This window comes from Anarhichas minor, unplaced genomic scaffold (assembly GCF_050575085.1).
Source record: "Anarhichas minor isolate MPS153535 unplaced genomic scaffold, ASM5057508v1 ptg000002l, whole genome shotgun sequence".
Classification (NCBI taxonomy): domain Eukaryota; kingdom Metazoa; phylum Chordata; class Actinopteri; order Perciformes; family Anarhichadidae; genus Anarhichas; species Anarhichas minor.
The window spans coordinates 2,338,672-2,355,927 of record NW_027466448.1 but is presented as its reverse complement, the minus strand read 5'-3'; the positions used below and the strand labels follow the sequence as shown (position 1 = coordinate 2,355,927).

Here is a 17,256-nt window from a genome sequence, read left to right as displayed (position 1 = left end):
AGCTCAGCAGAGATGCTGCATTGGTTGACCTTGGGAGGGAAGCGAGAGAGACCAACTCCTCAGCTTCATGGCCTCCAGATGGAAGGCTGTTTTTCTCTGTTTTCCTCTTGGATTTTTAATTCTCAAATGATAAAAGTTTGTTAAATGTGAGTCCCGTTTGTCTCTGCTTTGGAGGGACAATTGTGTAAAATGCATGGGATCCAAACAACATCTCGGATATACAGGCAGAGTGGCATTTGTCCTAATGATGGTTGTATGAATGGGAAGCACACTACAGTAGTTTCTGGCTTTAGTGACGATGAATGAATGGACGGCTGCCAGCATTTAGATTTCTCATTTTCATGTATGTAAAGATTTAATTGGCTGTTGAATTTGGCTGCTGTTCATTAATTTGAAATGGGCAACTTTAAAATGTGGTTGGTTTACATTCAGGCTGTATTACTTTTTCATTATTTATTTGTTTCTACTAGAAAAACTAGAGAAGTGAAAGTATTCTTATACGATTGAATGCGAGGACTTTTAGAAACACGTAGAGCTTAATTCAGCCTTTTGTTCATCGTTATGTAACCGAGCAAAACTCGCTTTCTATTGCTTCACATTTTTCTAATACCACTAAAGAAGCCAGAGGTTTGTTCGGGTTACATCTCTGTATTGAAGGTTCTGTTTCTCAAAGCTGTCAAATATTTCTATTCAGAACCAGAATGAGACAAAAAGCTGCTCGACCGTGACCACGATTTTAGACGGCCTCACTGCTTTATGAGGTGATGGATTTTCTCGTGCTTCATTATCAATTCATCTGTTGGTCACTCTGTAAACCACCAGAAGACCGTAACAATGGGTCTTAAAATGATCTTAAACCCCAAATTAATGTTGTTAAATGTCTTGTTTTGTCCAATAATTTATAATTGTATAAAAAATGACTAATACAATTATCACATGTGACACATAAGTGTTTATATGTATTCAAACCCCTGTTATCCATATTACCTCTAATATTGTTGAGTAGTTATATAACTATTAATGTTACTTACCCCCTTGTCTCCTTCCTGTCTCACCTTCATTGGAGGTTTAAGACTCCTCTGGTGTTGTCGGTCTTGCTTTGCCCTCCTCCGCCTCTCAGGACCCCCTCCCCCCGTCCTTTAAGCCTCCCATCATGCCCCTGGGTGTGCACGGCTCTTCTACAAGCGTGGCACATCTCTCTTGACTGTGATGCTCTCTGGCAGAAAATCAATACTTCACTTGTGGCGTGATATGGAGATAAGACTGTCATAATCCTGATGTTGTGCCTTTGTGGACCCTCGCTCTCCCTCATAATGGCAGACAGCGATGTCCTTTACTGATATCATTGATGTCGCAGCAGCTCGTTGTTGCAAAGGAAGGAACTGCAGTTTATTTGTACAAACATAGTGTTGTGGTGTTTGGGCAGTAAAACAAAATTATCTCAGGTTTTTTAATATCAGCCCACCTGATAAACAGCCTGAGTAGACACCTGAAGACAAGAGAGTGGAAATAAGTTACCCAGATGCACCTTATTGATCGGTTTGTCTGCGGTATCTGTCTTTATTTTGTGGTCCCCTTCAGGATTTCAGCTTCATGTTTAAATTTGCCCCATAATAGCGATGTAGATGAGAAAAATGAATCTTACCTCCCTCGTACTTCTAAAGGTTGAGCGGTGCTGTGATTGTAAACCAGTTAAACACACAAACCTACAAACTTAGAGAAGGAAAAGATAAAAGCTAAATCAACCTCCCCGTCACTGCAGGGAGTATTATTTAGTTAGAAGAGGTTGTGTCTGTATTTCAGCAACATTCGTATAAAAATAAACAAAAAGCGTTGATGAGGTGCTTCCATCCCCGTGTGTGTTTTCCTCTCTCCATGCCCTCTTGTGTTCCACAGAATAGCTTTGGAAACGCATTCCAAAACATTTGCCAAGCGTGCGGTTTGTTACTGTAAACATACGGGTGTGATATTCAAATGAAACTGTCACTCCAGATAAAGTAATTGCGGTTGAGTCATTGAACCCCTGTCATCCGCTCTGCTTGAGATACAATTTCCTCTCGGATTCAAATGTGACGCTGTTACGCTCAGACTGGCTTTGTGTTTATTTGAAAATGAATTTGTGAAGAAAGACGATTGGATTTTCCAAGTGGACTCAAGCTGACATAATTTTCATCTCCTGAATGCTTACATTTGCATGTCTATTGCGATAATAGAAAATTGTGAAACCAGAGAGGACGTGAGAGCGGTGTCGTAGGTGACTGTCTTTCCTGCTTGTTGTCGAGGTTAAAGCCTCGCCTCGTCCGTATGGAGGTTGGCTCCACAGGGTTTTATCGTGGCTGGATATTCTCACTCCTTTGGCTTCGGTCAGATGGATTCTTTGCACTGCTTTGTGTGGAAGGAATTGATTCTTTCTTTTCCCTCAGCGCTCCCTTCACAGGCCCGTGTCCCTCCTCTGCCGGCCTCACATCTGCAGGTCGCCTCTTGGTCTGATAAGCTCAGGCGGAGCAGAGGCTGTGGGTCACTCAATCAGCACTCGCTGCATGCTTTCAGTGGCAGCTCTCCCTTTTTTCTCCAAAGGCAGAGGAAACCGCCTCAGCTGCCCACCTGCTGGGAGGAAATGACTCACAGACAACCCCTGGACTTTTCCCTTCAGGCTATTCTGTGAGCTGTGCTACAAGGCCACCGGCTTCAGAGCTGCCCTGAACCCGACTCACAGCAGCGCTACTTTGTGCGTTTCTCTAAAAGCTTCTTTATTTATCTGCTATATTATATTTATTTATTTATTTACACTTTAAACCCAAACGACGATCTTCTCCTTAACCTAACGAAATAGTTTTGTTCCCTAAAGCCAACCGAGTTTCCTGTGAAGACGGAAGTTTATTTTGAAAGGACCGTATGCACCTAATGAGCGGAAATCAACAGGAGTTGATCTCTTAGCGCCCAGATGATGCCCAGTATCCTAAAGATTCTCCTGACTCTTCCTCTAGCGCCCCCAGCAGGCCAAAGTTTTGACTTGTTCTGTGAAATATCTCAATATCCTCTCATTGCAGTTGTCCCAAAAATGTGGTACAGATGTGACAAGACGATGGCGTCATCTGGTCAAAATTTAAATTCGTCCAAAACTGGAAAAGCAAATATCGCTCCAATCAGCCTCCTCTATACTTTGTGTTTCGTGCTAACATGCTAAACTACGATGCTGAACATTCTAACCACTAACGTGAGCATGTCGCTGTTACAGAGCTGCTAGCGTGGCTGCACACCCTCGATGAATGGTTTTCTCTCGATCTGATGAATCGATTAGTTGATCTGTTGTTTCAGCACTAGCATGTTGTTTGTTCCAGCCACTTTATACTGCAGAGAAATGAGCTTCATCTCTTCGTATGACCCCTCCCTTGTGTTCCTGCAGCTTCACATCTTCATTCTCAGTCCAATGTGGAATTTACCTAATTGTTCTGTTTAGCAGCCGCAGACTGAGCACTGACTCGAGACCCGACTGTTGAACATTACGGGGTTCTTTAATTCTCTCAGGTAATCTGGAAGGCATTGTTCCAGCTGAAAAAAAAAAATGGACGACTGTAATCCTCGTCCTCTGAGGGTTTTGAGGGTTTATTTGGAAGAAGAAAAAAACAGCCTGATTACGAGAGTGCAGACCTGAGCCGTCTACTCCCGGCTTTCTTATCGGCACAGAAGCACAAATGACTGTCGCCCCAGCAACACTCCATCAGCTCTCTGCTGTACAGGTTTCAAAATGAGAAAAGTTGATGCGGTGGCCACCTGTCTGACAGTCCCATGCATCTCCTCCACCGGCCGCCTGCTAGTGAGGAGCTGTCATTTCCGAGCCTTATACACTCTCTAAGAGAAATCATTTGAGCTTGGCTGGAGATGAGGAGAATGGAAGGGGGCCCACTTAATATTCACAGAGCAGAACCACAGTGAATGGAAATGAGTGAGAGAAGAGAGGGTGAAAAAAGAGAAAAGGCAATGGAGGAGGGGGGGGCAAGAAAAACAGACTGAAACAGAATGCGAAATTTGCAGGATAGAAATTGGCAGAGCACGGCATCGGAAGCAACTTATTTTGCACATCCTAATAATTCCGAAAGGGTGTGGGGACATTGAGTTAGTGAGTGTGAAGATCTGCGGTCAACTCGCCTCAAAACTCATCTCCGGGCAGAGCTGTAGGAGACAGAAGCAGCGCGTGAAATTTGTTGGAAATTGACACAGGATATGCAGTTGTATACAGAGCAGGCTGTGCAGGGAAGTGCGGTTGATTTCAGCATGATAATGACTCGGTGTTGGCTTGTTCTGGGATGAGGGTACGAACAAATTGGCCCACAGCAGTTTGTGTGACATTTTCACAGCAGGTTTGAAAGGTCTCGGACAGCGACATTTTTCATACAAACAGCATGCCTGGCTATTATTTTTTTCTCTCTCTCTTCCCCCTTGTATAATACACTCTCTCCCCCCCCCCCCCCTCCTTCTCCGCTGTCTCGGCCACATGCCTCTTTCACCTTCAGGTGTGTATTTTGTAGTCTTCATGTGACTCATTGATTGCTATAAGACCGGCGAGGTCGGTTAGCCCGCCTGCCGCAGACAGGATGCCAGAGAGAGCCATTGTTTGAGGTCGGAGCAGAACAATGCTTGGAAGGATATCCTCTCATTTTCATGGTCACCTAGGGTGCCCAAAAAAAGCGTGGCTGCACAGAGAAATGAGTCTTGGGGCTCCCACTTGTCCCCTTCTACCCCACCCACTCACCCCCACCCGTCGCTACGCTAAATTAGAACTGCCTATCTTCTCCCTCACTCTCCCTCTCTCTCTCGCTCCATCTCTCCTTCACTCCTGAAGTTACAGAGGAGAGGAACAAGAGGAGGTGTCAGCTGACTGCCTCCTTCCAATCAGATAAGTTCTGATGGAAGTGTTTAGCAGCTGCTAAGATCAGATTTAGCCCGAGGGTGGGAGAGAGGGAGGGAGGGAGAGCAGGAGGCTGGAGCTAGGCAGTGCAGCATGGTTATGCGCCGGTAGGGAGGCATGATAAGTCGGGGCTCCGTACCATGGACGAGTCCAGCATTCTGAGGAGACGAGGGCTACAGGTAGGCGAGCAAATGTACCGTGTGTGTGTTTGAGCTGCAGGGTGACTTTGTGCCGTACGGTATGAATGCGCGGCTCGTGACGCTCCTGTGTTGCTCTTTTAACAGAACACAGTTAGGACTTTGAGACCTTTTTGTGTGTGTGTGTGTGTGTGTGTGTGTTAACACTTGGCAGTACAGAGGGAGCAACACTCTGGTTCTGCTGTCGATTTGTGCTTCATGAGAGAGAATCCTTTGGCAGACCTGTGAGGACATTTTTTTTCAGTAGACGCACTAAAGAGGATGATTAGGATAGTTAACAGGCTGCAAATGTTTTTTCCGCTTGTACGGATTTAGAAATAATTGTTTGTGTCCAAACGCTGTTACTTTTTAAATAGCCTAAAATAATTTGTCACATTTAATTTGTGTCGGCAGGAGGACTGGGAGATGTGTACTAATGGAGCTGGATCGATGCAGGCTTTCTTACTTTCTTTTATGATGATAGATTATCAGGACTGTAAAGCTTTAGCTTTAGAAATCCTCAGTTCAGTACAACGGTCCTAATGAACGATGTACTTAATCAAATTATTGTTGCCATCACTCTGCCGTAACGCGAGGTGTAAATGCAGGTGGAAAGGGAGTACGAATCCGTTTCACACGTTAATCATATCCGCTGCAGTAGGTGTTACAGTCAAGTGTAAATTGGATTGATAATGTATTTTTCTCTCGTGGGGATACTTATAGAAAAACCTTCGTCTCTAACAGCTGCATGTGTCAAACTTCCTGTGATCCATTGTATGCATCATTTGTTTTAATTAGGCTGCAGTAATAAAACTGACTCATTTCATTCTAAACAAAGGTGACTTTTGCTTGTTTGAGAGCTCATTTTTTTCTCTGTGATGTTTTATTTATTTAGCGGTCGAGCAAATTTTAAGATTGGAGCCTGGCAACATTTTACTTTCATGTTGACAGATTTAGTCAATGTGTTCCTCTGTGATTATTAATTCTGAAAATTAGACAGCTGAGCTCTTGACCTTTAATTTATGCTCTTTGAATTCTTTGTTTTGATGGTCTTAATGGATTTCTCTGGAAAAAACTAACTTTTTTTTGTAATTACGTTGATCAAAAGCTTCCAAACAGTAATTTTGTGCACAGTTGCCCTAATCTTTCTCTTCCTTTGTTGGACACCACCTCCTCCCTTGCTCCCTCTCTCCTCCCTCACAAGACTCCTTTTATGCGCCCAAACGCACGCAAACTAAACCCCAACACAACGGCCGCTCCTGTGATCAGGCTGCTGCAGCGCTCTGACTCTCGCATTCAAAAGGAAACGTGGAAGTTAGTTTGTCAGGCTCCACAATTTCCCCATTCATTCTCAGGCCAGGAAGGGATGACATCATCCGAGTCTGACCTTGTTTTTGTTTAGGTGAAGAACTGGACTATTTTACAGTGCAGAGGGCGTCGGTGCTTTTGGCTTCAAGGGAAAGACGTTGACGTGTTTCTGCATTACATCAGTCTCACTGTAGGTGTCTCACTGCTTCCCTTTTGTTCAGGAATAAATAAGCTTGTAAAAGTGTAAATGTTGCGAGAGGAACAACCACTTTAACAACTTGGTCTCAGTCAAACTTGATGGTCTTAAGAATAGTTTGGTATAATTTTCTGAATCCGTACAATCAGAAATAATAAAGAAATAGTTTGACATTTTGAAAAGTGCGGCTTGTTGCTTTCTTCCAAGATTCTTCCAAGACTCTGTTAAATATCAGCGGATTGGTTAGCTTAGCTTAGCACAAAGGCTGTAAGGAGGGGGAAACAGCTAGCATGTCTCTATCCAAAAGTAGCTAAATGTGTCTGCCAGCACCTCTAAAACTCAATTTAACACGTTAAATCTGGTTTGTTTAACCCAAATTGTACATTTGTTTTGTTACGTGCCGGACTATTTCTTGGCCAGAAGCAGTGCTTCCAGTCTTCGTGCTAAGCTAAGCTAATTGAGTAAAGCAACATTTACAAAGATATAGAAAAGGATAGAGAAGATATCCACAATAACTAACGACTATTAATTGTGTTCACTGGAACTTGTGTTGCTGTAAAAATGCTGCAAAAACAAGTCCCCAGTGTGGCTCGATCCTCGATCACGAAGAACCAGAAGAGAGAGCTTCAGTGTGCGTGTTGAAGCCTCATGAATGTGACCGTGTGCAGAATTTATTTTCAGACTTGTTGAAAAAAAACAACAGCAGAATAACCAACAATACGCAGGAGAGTCCTTGCTTCAGCATCAGATCCATTAATGAGTTCTTTAAATACATCGCTCGGCTAAAGTGTTGCTCAGCTCAGTATGAACGTCTGTCTGCATCGTCAGCAGCTTCTCTTTGCTCGTCTGGATGTTTTGAGATTTGAGTAGAAGACGGTGAGGTTACAGGAGCTTCTTGTTTTGTTTGTAAATGCTGTAGAATGTTGATTTCTGCATTTCACTTGATGTACTCTTATTTCATAGTTCTGGTAAATAAAAGTGAGTAGAGAATTGACAGATTCATGTGATGCCCTGTATAAATGGCTTTTTAAAGGTAAAGTAGCTACTTTAACGTCCATGTTTGCAGCGTGTCGGTAGACTTTGTTTGTGTTGTACGACTTCGTCGATATTTCTGAGTCACGAAATGTATTGAACAAAGTGTTGCAATCACCGCTCCTGTCGAACAAAAGATAATTCCCTTTAGTTCGTTTTTTTTTTTTATGGTTGTGTCTCTCGTCTCACTAGGTTCTGGTTCTGGTTCTGAGGGCTTATAGCCGCCATGTTTCCTCATTATATAAAATTTGTTGGTTTTCTATAGATTTGAATGATGCCTATAGCATGGCCTTCATCTTAATTAGGAGCAACCTGTCAGAAGCTACCACATTGCATTGTGAGCGTTACTGTACTTCAGACATCCAACACTGCTGCCTCCATACAAGTAAAAAAAAAAAAAGGTAGCAATCCAGACGAGTGCAGTGCCATTGTGTGCCTCCAAAGAGCCGTTTGTGTGAAATGGTGTGAGCCAGCTGGTGAGATACAGCCCGGCTGACAAAACATGATGGTGCAGCACCACAAAGGCCGTCTACTTACACGTGGTTGATGACTTTATCAAGGCTGGCTCATAAATCCTGTTCATATTGACGTAACTGTAAGGAAGAGAAATATATATATTCCCAAGAGAGAGCCATTGAGATGTTTTGTGTGCAAATGTGATGAGGAAACTCTACTGAAGCACAAGAGGACGGCTCTCATCTGGGAGGGACCAGTGAATAGGACGACCTTAAAGCTAAGCAGCCTCTCTGCTGAAGGGTCCTTGTGCAAAACGGTGAGTTTCTTTCAGCTCCAGCAGCACTTCATTGATGCCGAGAGAAGGGGGTCAGATTAAGAAATAGAAGTTCTCCTCGAGGAAGGACGGTCGCAAAAGAAAAATGTCCGTCATCACTGGGAAATGAAGGTTGATGGAGCACAATGCCAGATGCTTACAGTAGCCAAACACATTGACGAGTTACCAATAAGAAGATGGGGTGCACAGAACTGTTGGTAATAGTGTGTTAAAGTGTGTACAATAGCAGCCTCTGGTGAGGATCCTGGGAGCTACGTCTGGTTTGCTCTTCCAGCAGATTCAAGTTGTATAAAGACTAAGAAGCTCTTATTTCTGCTTCACAGTTTACTGTCATCCTGACATGTTAAATATTCTGTGTCTGTCTATGTACCATGTTTAGGAGGAGAGAGTCTTCCTAGTAATGGATGAATCCCAATCTGATGCATTACTATTATGGAAACTTGGTGAAATGTGTCCATAAAAGTAGAATATTTCTCATGCAGGACAAATAATGAGACACCCAGCTGGAGACTTGGCTGCATCAGGTTGCGTTAGTCCTGTTAATGGTTTTAAAAGTGGCCCATCTTTTTTGTTACAAATTTGTTTGCTACTATACAACTTGTCAGCGACTGCACCGTCGTACCCGTCCCGTCTTTCTGATGTCCTCACAGTACCTTCTGTTCAAACTGGACAGACGTCTTTCGTCGTCTCCAGCTGTTCGTCCCGTCTGTCGCCCGAGTTTGTACATCACTTCTGTCATTTGCATTCTGTGGAACATCAACAGACGCCAGCGAGTGAAGTGAAGACATCAGTTGGATGCAAACGCCAGTTGCTAATATGCTTTAACGTGTAACCGTATGCATTCATTAACAACCTGTCACACTTATCAAACACAGATGAAATGTATATGTTACATAATCCAACAGTGTTAAACAACACATTTTTGGTAACTCCTTTGTCAATACTAATGCATTGGCTTTTGAAAGCATGCCTGTTCAGAACAGGCTTGGCCTGTGGTGTTGCTGATTGCAGATTTCTCTAGAATGCTTCTTACAAACAACTTCAGACTCAACACGGCGCTGCTGTGTTTCCTCAGCAACAGACCTGCCATGCATAGATCCTTGTTCGCTTATTAATTCACAGGTTTGATAATATTTGAACGTGTCGCTTGTTTGAATGAACCAGGCCAGCTGCCAGCTGACATTCCTGATGGAGAATAGAAACGGCTTCTCACCCTGTAGTTATTAAAGGAAGTAAGACTGATTACAGTTGTAAATATCATCTTCCATTTATTTCATCTTTAAGAGTCCATTATCGTGACATTAAAAATGAGAGATCATATCGAGTTAACAGGACATTAAGCTCCCTGCCAGCCTCAAAATGAATTGTTTCCACCTTTCACAACTCTGGATGAGTCTGTGGATTAAGCATTTATGACACCTAACATCTTGCTCCGAGGATAAATGAGAGGATGCCGGCAGATTGAATCAGCAAAGCTTTCTAATGCTGAATGTGTGCTCTGCTGTTGAATCTCCCCCTGCTGGCTCAGAAATCAATATCTTTCACATAGTGCCAGGCATAATGGTGGGAAATATTACTTCAGGCTGACAGTCGTTTTGGATCTACTGATGTAGTTGTCATGGTTAGTAGAAGTCAGATTCTGTACCGTCCAAATGCATTCATTGGCTGTTTGTAAATGTCCAGTTTGCTGCGTGAGGTCAATAAATGCACTCTGAGATAATCTTCAATCAGTTGTATAATGCATCCTGTCTGACTCCTGCACTACACATGTGTTGGAAGCAGATAAGCAGCCTCATTGATCTACGTGACCTCTCCTAATCTCCAGACACACTTGAGATCTATGACTTTGAAGCAGCATCTAGATAAGATGAAGCTCAGATTTCATTTTAATTTAGGACTCTAATTAGGATCTTGTGTTCATTTTTATTGCGACTCAGTCCTGTGTCAAATGTTCTAGTTCGTTTTTATCATATTTAGTCGACCTTTAGTCAAAATTCACCAGAGGGGTATTTACTGACATGTTTTATGCCGTAGAACAAAATGTTAAAATCTCTTAAACTTGTGTTAACCACAGACATTATCTCAGACATCTAACCAAAGATACATTTGAATAAAACATTGATTTGAGATTAGGGACCCGGAAGTGCCAAAATGCTGATAAATTTAGGGGTTGTAGGACTTCTTCCGTTCTCTCTCGCCGTCAAAATGACTTGTAGCTCAAGTTAGCCATTTGCTAAGTGTTGGACGAGCTTCTGATTACATGTCGGTGAGTAGATCTGCTCAGCGATCAGAGTAACTTCTGGTACTCTGATGTCCCACTAGGTGTTGATTTGATGACATGTCTTTAAGGTTTTCCTGCCAGTCAGCAGCAAACCTCCGTAGAACCAAGTACCCTTTTGATCTTGAGATGTAGGAAAATCCAAAATAAATCAAAGGGAATAATGAATGAACCATTACACATCGGCCTTTTTACAAGAGCAGCGCTGCAGCTTTGATGTGCCGCCGCGGGGATGAAATGTTGTTGCTAGAAACCAGTAATTGACATTTATCCTGTGGAACAATAAACCATCTCGGGTTCATCGTGTCACAATTGTTATCTCTCCGGCGCTGAGAAGATTACTGGATAAACAATGATTAAACATACAAGGTTTACTTTCATCACCGGTTTGTTCTCCTGACGGACAACTTCTGAAGATGAAAGCTTTTCACGCAATGACTCTGTTTGTGTCGCCTGTTTGACAGATTTTAAACCTCTTGGGGATCATAAAATGTAATGGAAATACTTGTCTTTATGCTAAGCGTTGTGCTGACTTTGAAAAACACACATGGGGGCTATTATTTCAATCTTGGATGTCGTCAAAAGTTTTGTTTGTGTTGTAATTTTTGCAAAGAACTCGAGGCTCAAGGCTTGCTAGATATCATCAGTAAACTATAACCTTTAGACGAAGGATTTAATTGAAAAGTGTCTTATTTATTTAGTCTTTGAGAAAATGCTGAACCAACAATAATCCAATTAAATAACTTGTTTTTAAAATGCATCACCCAAAACACCACGGCCTTTAAATCCTCCTTGTGGAACTAGTCGGCACGAGGAGATGTTCAGTTCACATTAATACGGCGATAGAGGTGTGACAGAGATGCTCAATGAGATAAAAATACAAAAAGTAATGCTGGATTATGTGGCGGACCCCGCCAGTAACAATTAAAGGGTACAAGAGGCAATTACAAAATGTGAATACATTTTTAAAAATGTCAAAGAAATAGTAAATGGATTTAATGAGTTTGAGGATTAGAGTGGCAGGTCCAGTAGTGGGCTTTAATGTTGTTAACGAGAGTTATCATCGGTCCTTTCATGTTTTGGGGAAGATCTTTAAGCTCAAGAGTTTCAAAAGACAAACCCAAACTTAAGTCAGCGGGAGAGCTCGTGTTTGCATGCGTCTCACCACTCCGTTTCATTAAAACCATGTCACACGATGCACTTTTGAACGTGCTCGCTGTCGGTAATGTTCCGCTTTCTCTACACGAGCTTTGCTTACTCAGAAAGCTGTCAGAAAGCTGTCAAGCATCAAAAGCGTAAATAAGCAAGACATGTATTCCTCTCTAGGTAATTATCTGATTCATTGAATACATGTGTTCAATGAATCAGTTTACTATCATCATATTTTTTTTTAATCTCAGACTGCCGTTGTTGTAGACTTCCCTCTGTTGTTCGGTGTGCTGTGATTGGTGGATATCCCACAACTGTAAGTCATTCCCTGCTGGTAATTAGTGTTGTGTGAGCTGCGGTCGTGTCTCCCAAGGCAGCGCTGTGCCCTTGGTCTTCAGCAGGCAGCAGGGGAGGCCAGACATTAAGCCCTAATTGATAGCAAAGGGAGAGTGGGGCTTAGCACTGTTTTCTGCTGACTGGAGCAGCCAATACACATCTACTCAATGTCCCACGCTGGTGGAGACAAAGGACCTCGCCCTTATCGGCTTGTTATTAGACAATGAAATGTCTGATGATCGAATCAGTGGGATTTGTAGTCGCAACATAAAACTGATCCCAAGCCTGCTTGTTTATCGGTGCTCTTCTTTACAACAAGAGGACAGACCCAGTGAGGAGAGATTAGAAATAATCAGAGCTGGAGGGCTTTGGAGGGAAATGTCGTGAGGCCGATAAAACAACTTGAATTCTTCACAAGAAACCACTGTAATTACACAAACGCTTGTGTTAACTCTGTGGGGGATGAAGTGGTGGTCCGTCTCTGTGGCTGATGTTTCCACGCTGCACAAATCAACAGATGCTGCAGCAGCCAATGTGCCCCGATGTATGTTACTCACTCGTTCCTGACAGCTTTTAGAGAAATATCTTCTTCTCTGTGTCTTAATTGGTTTTGTCATTTTACTTTGTGTGAAGCTGAACAGCACAGTATTATCCTTTTTAGTAAGAACCTTGTGAGAGCGAGTAATCCCTCATGAAATCAATGAGGGCATTGTTGGTGCTGGACCTCTGTGTAACTCTGCCTTCTGCAGTTGGCTTCAGCAACATTTACAGTATTGTCTTTGATGCAATGAACTAAAAGGAGATAAACATGCACACGTCAGGTTTCAGGTTACTCTGTCCTTCCAGTGTCTTTCTTTAAACGTGTCGTCCAGGTCTGTGGGATGAGCTGTAACGGTGTCACACCTGCTCTGGGATCTTCTTCTGTGTGAGGCTGTAAAGCTGCAGCAGGAGCAGGATAGTGAGCTGTTGGTTATCTTTTAACAGAACATCAATCTCCTCCTTATTCTTCTCTGTATTTCCTTCATTGATTTGTGGTGTTTCTGGAGCTGGAACAAGCTTGCTGGCTGTCATTTATATAAATGGAAAAAAACACAAACGTGTGGGTATGGCTGGGCAATACATCGATATTATATCAATACTGTGGTGTTTCTCACAGGCTGCATTACAGTTCAGTGATCCACATACCAGAATGTTCTAGCTGCTCTCTTATTTGCCTTTACTCACGTAGTCATCATATACACATTAAAGATGATTATTTATCAGATAATGATTGTGTAAATATTTTTGGTTTACAGTATTGTCACAATATCAACATCCAGGTATTTGATCAGAAATATCGTGCGATTTGTTTGTCTCCATATCGCCCGGCCCTAGAATATATATGTGGGTTTCATCAGATCTGGCAGATTCACCAGCTTTGTATCATTGATTGATTGATTGATTGATTGATTTTTTGTTTTGGGTTTTTGTACTCATAACTCTTTTCTTCTCCTTCACAGAAAGAGCTGAGTCTTCCTAGAAGAGGCAGTTTGTAAGTACCCAGATGTGTGTCACACACAGACATCTGCTTTCAGTCCAACCGCAACATCCAGTTGTCACGATATGTTGTTAGTGCAGATACTCAAATTAGCTGAAGTAATATTTGCATAAAGGTTTATGTGTAAAAGTTCTATCTTTTTAACCTATTTAAGCCCAAAGACTACATTTAGTATGATAAAGAAAAATAACCAACATTATTCGTTCTGTTTGGGTTAAAATCTTTAAATTTGGTACAAACATAAAACTTTGACATTTTTAGATCACATGTAAAATCCCACCTTTATCAATAGTTAGTCTGGATTTTTGAAAACGCTAAAAGATTCATAGATACCAAAAACCTTGTTGTGCCATTTTCTTATCATATTCATCTTTGGCCACGTGGGACTATTGTCGCCCTAGACTGAGCAAAATAAAAAAGATTATTTCAGTACACACACCCGCTCTATATTCTACGTGAAAGTTGTACAGAACTATTTTTTGCTTCTTTTAACTATTAATCCTCAAATATATAAAGGAACTTGTTTTTATCTCTCAGAGAACTCGGCTGTATTCTAACGTGAATGAAGATTTGTTAAAGTATTACATAAATATAATATATCAAAAAGGACATAAAATAGTCAAATATCTGCTGATGGTTGTTTCTCTGTGAACAGCACTCATGATGAATGACTTTAATATGCAGCATTAATGCAGATCGTATTGTGACTCATCCGGTTTGTTTGCTGAATCAGAAGTGATGACGTTTGCACGATGTTTAGATTCAGAGACTCTGACTCATGATCATGCACGAGGCTGTCAAATTAATCACATTTAATTGGCTGTAAAATGATGTAAATCAACGTCCCAATAAGCAAAATATTATTTATATTCTCTATTGGAATTTGTTAAATATGCATACTTAGTTTTAGATTCATAATGTGTGTGGTATTCTTTCCTTCTGTAGATTGATAATAATTGAAAATGTACATAAATAAAGAATAAATACAATAAGTGAACAAGAAGAAACGCATCTTAGATGAATCTGGAACAAATGGATTTAATATTTACTTTGACAGCAAAGTGTCCCGTCGTCTCCAGACAACTTCAACCTCACTGACCGTCTCTCTGTGATCTGATCTCTAATCTCAACATGAAAGTTCATTCCTGTAGTTACTGATTACCACCTTTCAGGGGTTGGGGGTTGTTATTTTTTGGCAGCTGCCTGCAGTATGTTTAATAAATATATCTCTTTTATTATCTCCTATTTTCTTTGGAAATACCCAAGAGGGACTAGCAGTGGGTCTCTGGGGAGCTTTAAACCCTCTACTTTGAGATATTTCTCTCCAGAGTGTAGCGAGGACGGGACATGTGTTTGATGTTTCTGCAGCAGTCACATGTTTGTCTGGGATCTGTTTGGATACAACAGGAGGGATCTGATGGGAAAAGTCTGTCAGCTGTTTCCAATGAAATACATTCTGAGTTTCTGAGTCATCTTAAGATGTTTGCTTATAAAATGGCTCCGTGTTGGAGCACAGAATAATTTCCATGTTTTTTTTTAAATATTGCTTGATAAATATGATCTGCTTTACATTTGAATTAGTTGCTTTCTACTCAAAAAGTAGATGGATTTGCATTTATTCCTCCACGATATGGAAAGCAGAGTGAAATACATAATTCATAATGATCTGTTCTTATAATGGTTTATTTAGTCATGAGAAACAGAGGATGGGAACTTTCTCTTTGTGTTGATGTTGGTGGTCCCTGTGGACGAAAGTGGTCGTGTTTAAAAAGTGATGCACACGGCTGGGACATGCAGCACTTGTTACCGTTTATGGATTTTTTTTATTTATTGAAGTCGGCTCTCCATCATTGCTAAAAATATTTGTACTTATGTTAACATTATGAGCTTCTTGCAGAGTTTTTTTCCAAATAATGTGAATTTTTTTCTGCGTCGTTAAGTTGGTGAGGATGTTTTTTCTAAATGCTGAGCATGTGATTGGTCGTCTGCGGCTCAGAGGCCAGAGCAGGACGTCCTCGCCCTTTTCCAGCTCCGCCCGTCCGCATGTGGAAGTGTCCTTGAGCGAGGCACTAAACCCTAAGTTGCTCCCCTGAGTGCTTTACAGCAGCCCACTGCTCCTCAGTGCTCAGGATGGGCTCACTGCAGAGATCAGGTTTTATGTGTGTGATGATAGAAATTAAGTTTATGTTTCAAGAATGGTGAAGATGTTTTTTCATTTGTCTCTTTGCATGCGTTTTAATTTGCCGTGCATTTAGCTCTCAGGGCCGCCGCACATTAACGATGATGAACTACATAGTTTATAGCCAGGTGAAGCCATAATATACTTCCTGGTTATCGATTTTGCTTTAGTTTGAAACATTTAATGGCGCAAGAGAAAGATTTACCACCTTGCTGCTCTCGCTGGCACCTCACCAGAGGGGTTACCCGGTGTAATAGAGGTGAGCAATTACCAACGGGCTGCAGTGAGATCACCAACTGCACCGCGTTTATATTTAGAGCGCCGGAGCCTCTGGTGACCTTGGTAACCATAGAAATGGTGTTTCGATACGACAAAAGTTGAGATTCATCCCGACTGCTGTTCATTTAATTCTCTTGGAATAAATTTGTCAAGTTGATAATGAAGTGAGCATTCGTGTTTTGTCAGATTAGGTGTTACCGCTTTGTTCTGTACCTGCTGTGCCGCTCGTGCGCTTGATGTCGACGTGTGAGACGGGGCGACGGAGTGACATGATAATGTGACAGGTGCAGGAGGAGAGGAGGGAACATGGAAAGAGAACTTAACTCCTCTTAACTCTGCGTCCATGTCGGCTCAGCATCATTAGCATGCCGGCCTTTTCCACGAGCTCGTTACGTCTCAGGATTTATTGTTTAATTATCTTTCCCGCTGCCACGAGAACGAGTTGGGTTGCATCTTTTAGCATGATGTCATCTGTGGAGTTGTTTTCAGCGTGAGTCACTCTGGTTGTGTGATGACTGGAACCTGTTTATAGGCTGACCTTAATAACTGGGAGTCTTTCGCTGGGTCAAATATTATAAATTGGCAACTCGAGGCGCACTCATATAGAGTTGTTGACCATTTTTGTTAGATTCTTATTTCTCAAGCACAGCTCAGCCGGGTTGCAGTTTTGACTGTTGTGCCGTCCAACCACATGAGCTGCTCTCCCTGCAACAAGATATCAAAGAGGAATTGTTGACCGTAGATTCTGTTACGCGGTCTTTTTACGGTGATATTCAATTCAACAGATGTTGTCGGCTACACGTCGTGAAGTTCATCGCTGCAGATAAAGAGGCTGGACGTTCACCCTTTAGGTTTATGAGTGTTATTTTTTATATACACAATACCTCCTTTTTTTGAGTATGAAATATATCTTGCTGTTGCTGAATTGATCAGCCAATCAACCCAAACTCGGCCTGTCACAATAGTTACTATATCGACTTGGGCATTGTGGGGACATTGCAAATGTTTAACAGAGCACTAGAGTTTTTATTATATCTTTATTTATTATATCATTCCGTTCGTGTAGTTTTATTTATTAAGGATATTT

At 41.8% G+C, this 17,256-nt stretch overlaps 1 protein-coding gene across 1 annotated transcript in view; it reads left to right on the top strand.

Annotated features, from left to right (window-relative positions):
* The window catches only part of mast4 (microtubule associated serine/threonine kinase family member 4), a 74,480-nt gene that overhangs the window by 20,148 nt on the left and 37,076 nt on the right, over positions 1–17,256 (top strand). The window contains exon 4 of the mRNA XM_076080684.1: positions 13,674–13,705. Within this exon, the coding sequence (XP_075936799.1) occupies positions 13,674–13,705 (32 nt within the window). The remainder of the gene's footprint in view (positions 1–13,673; positions 13,706–17,256) is intronic.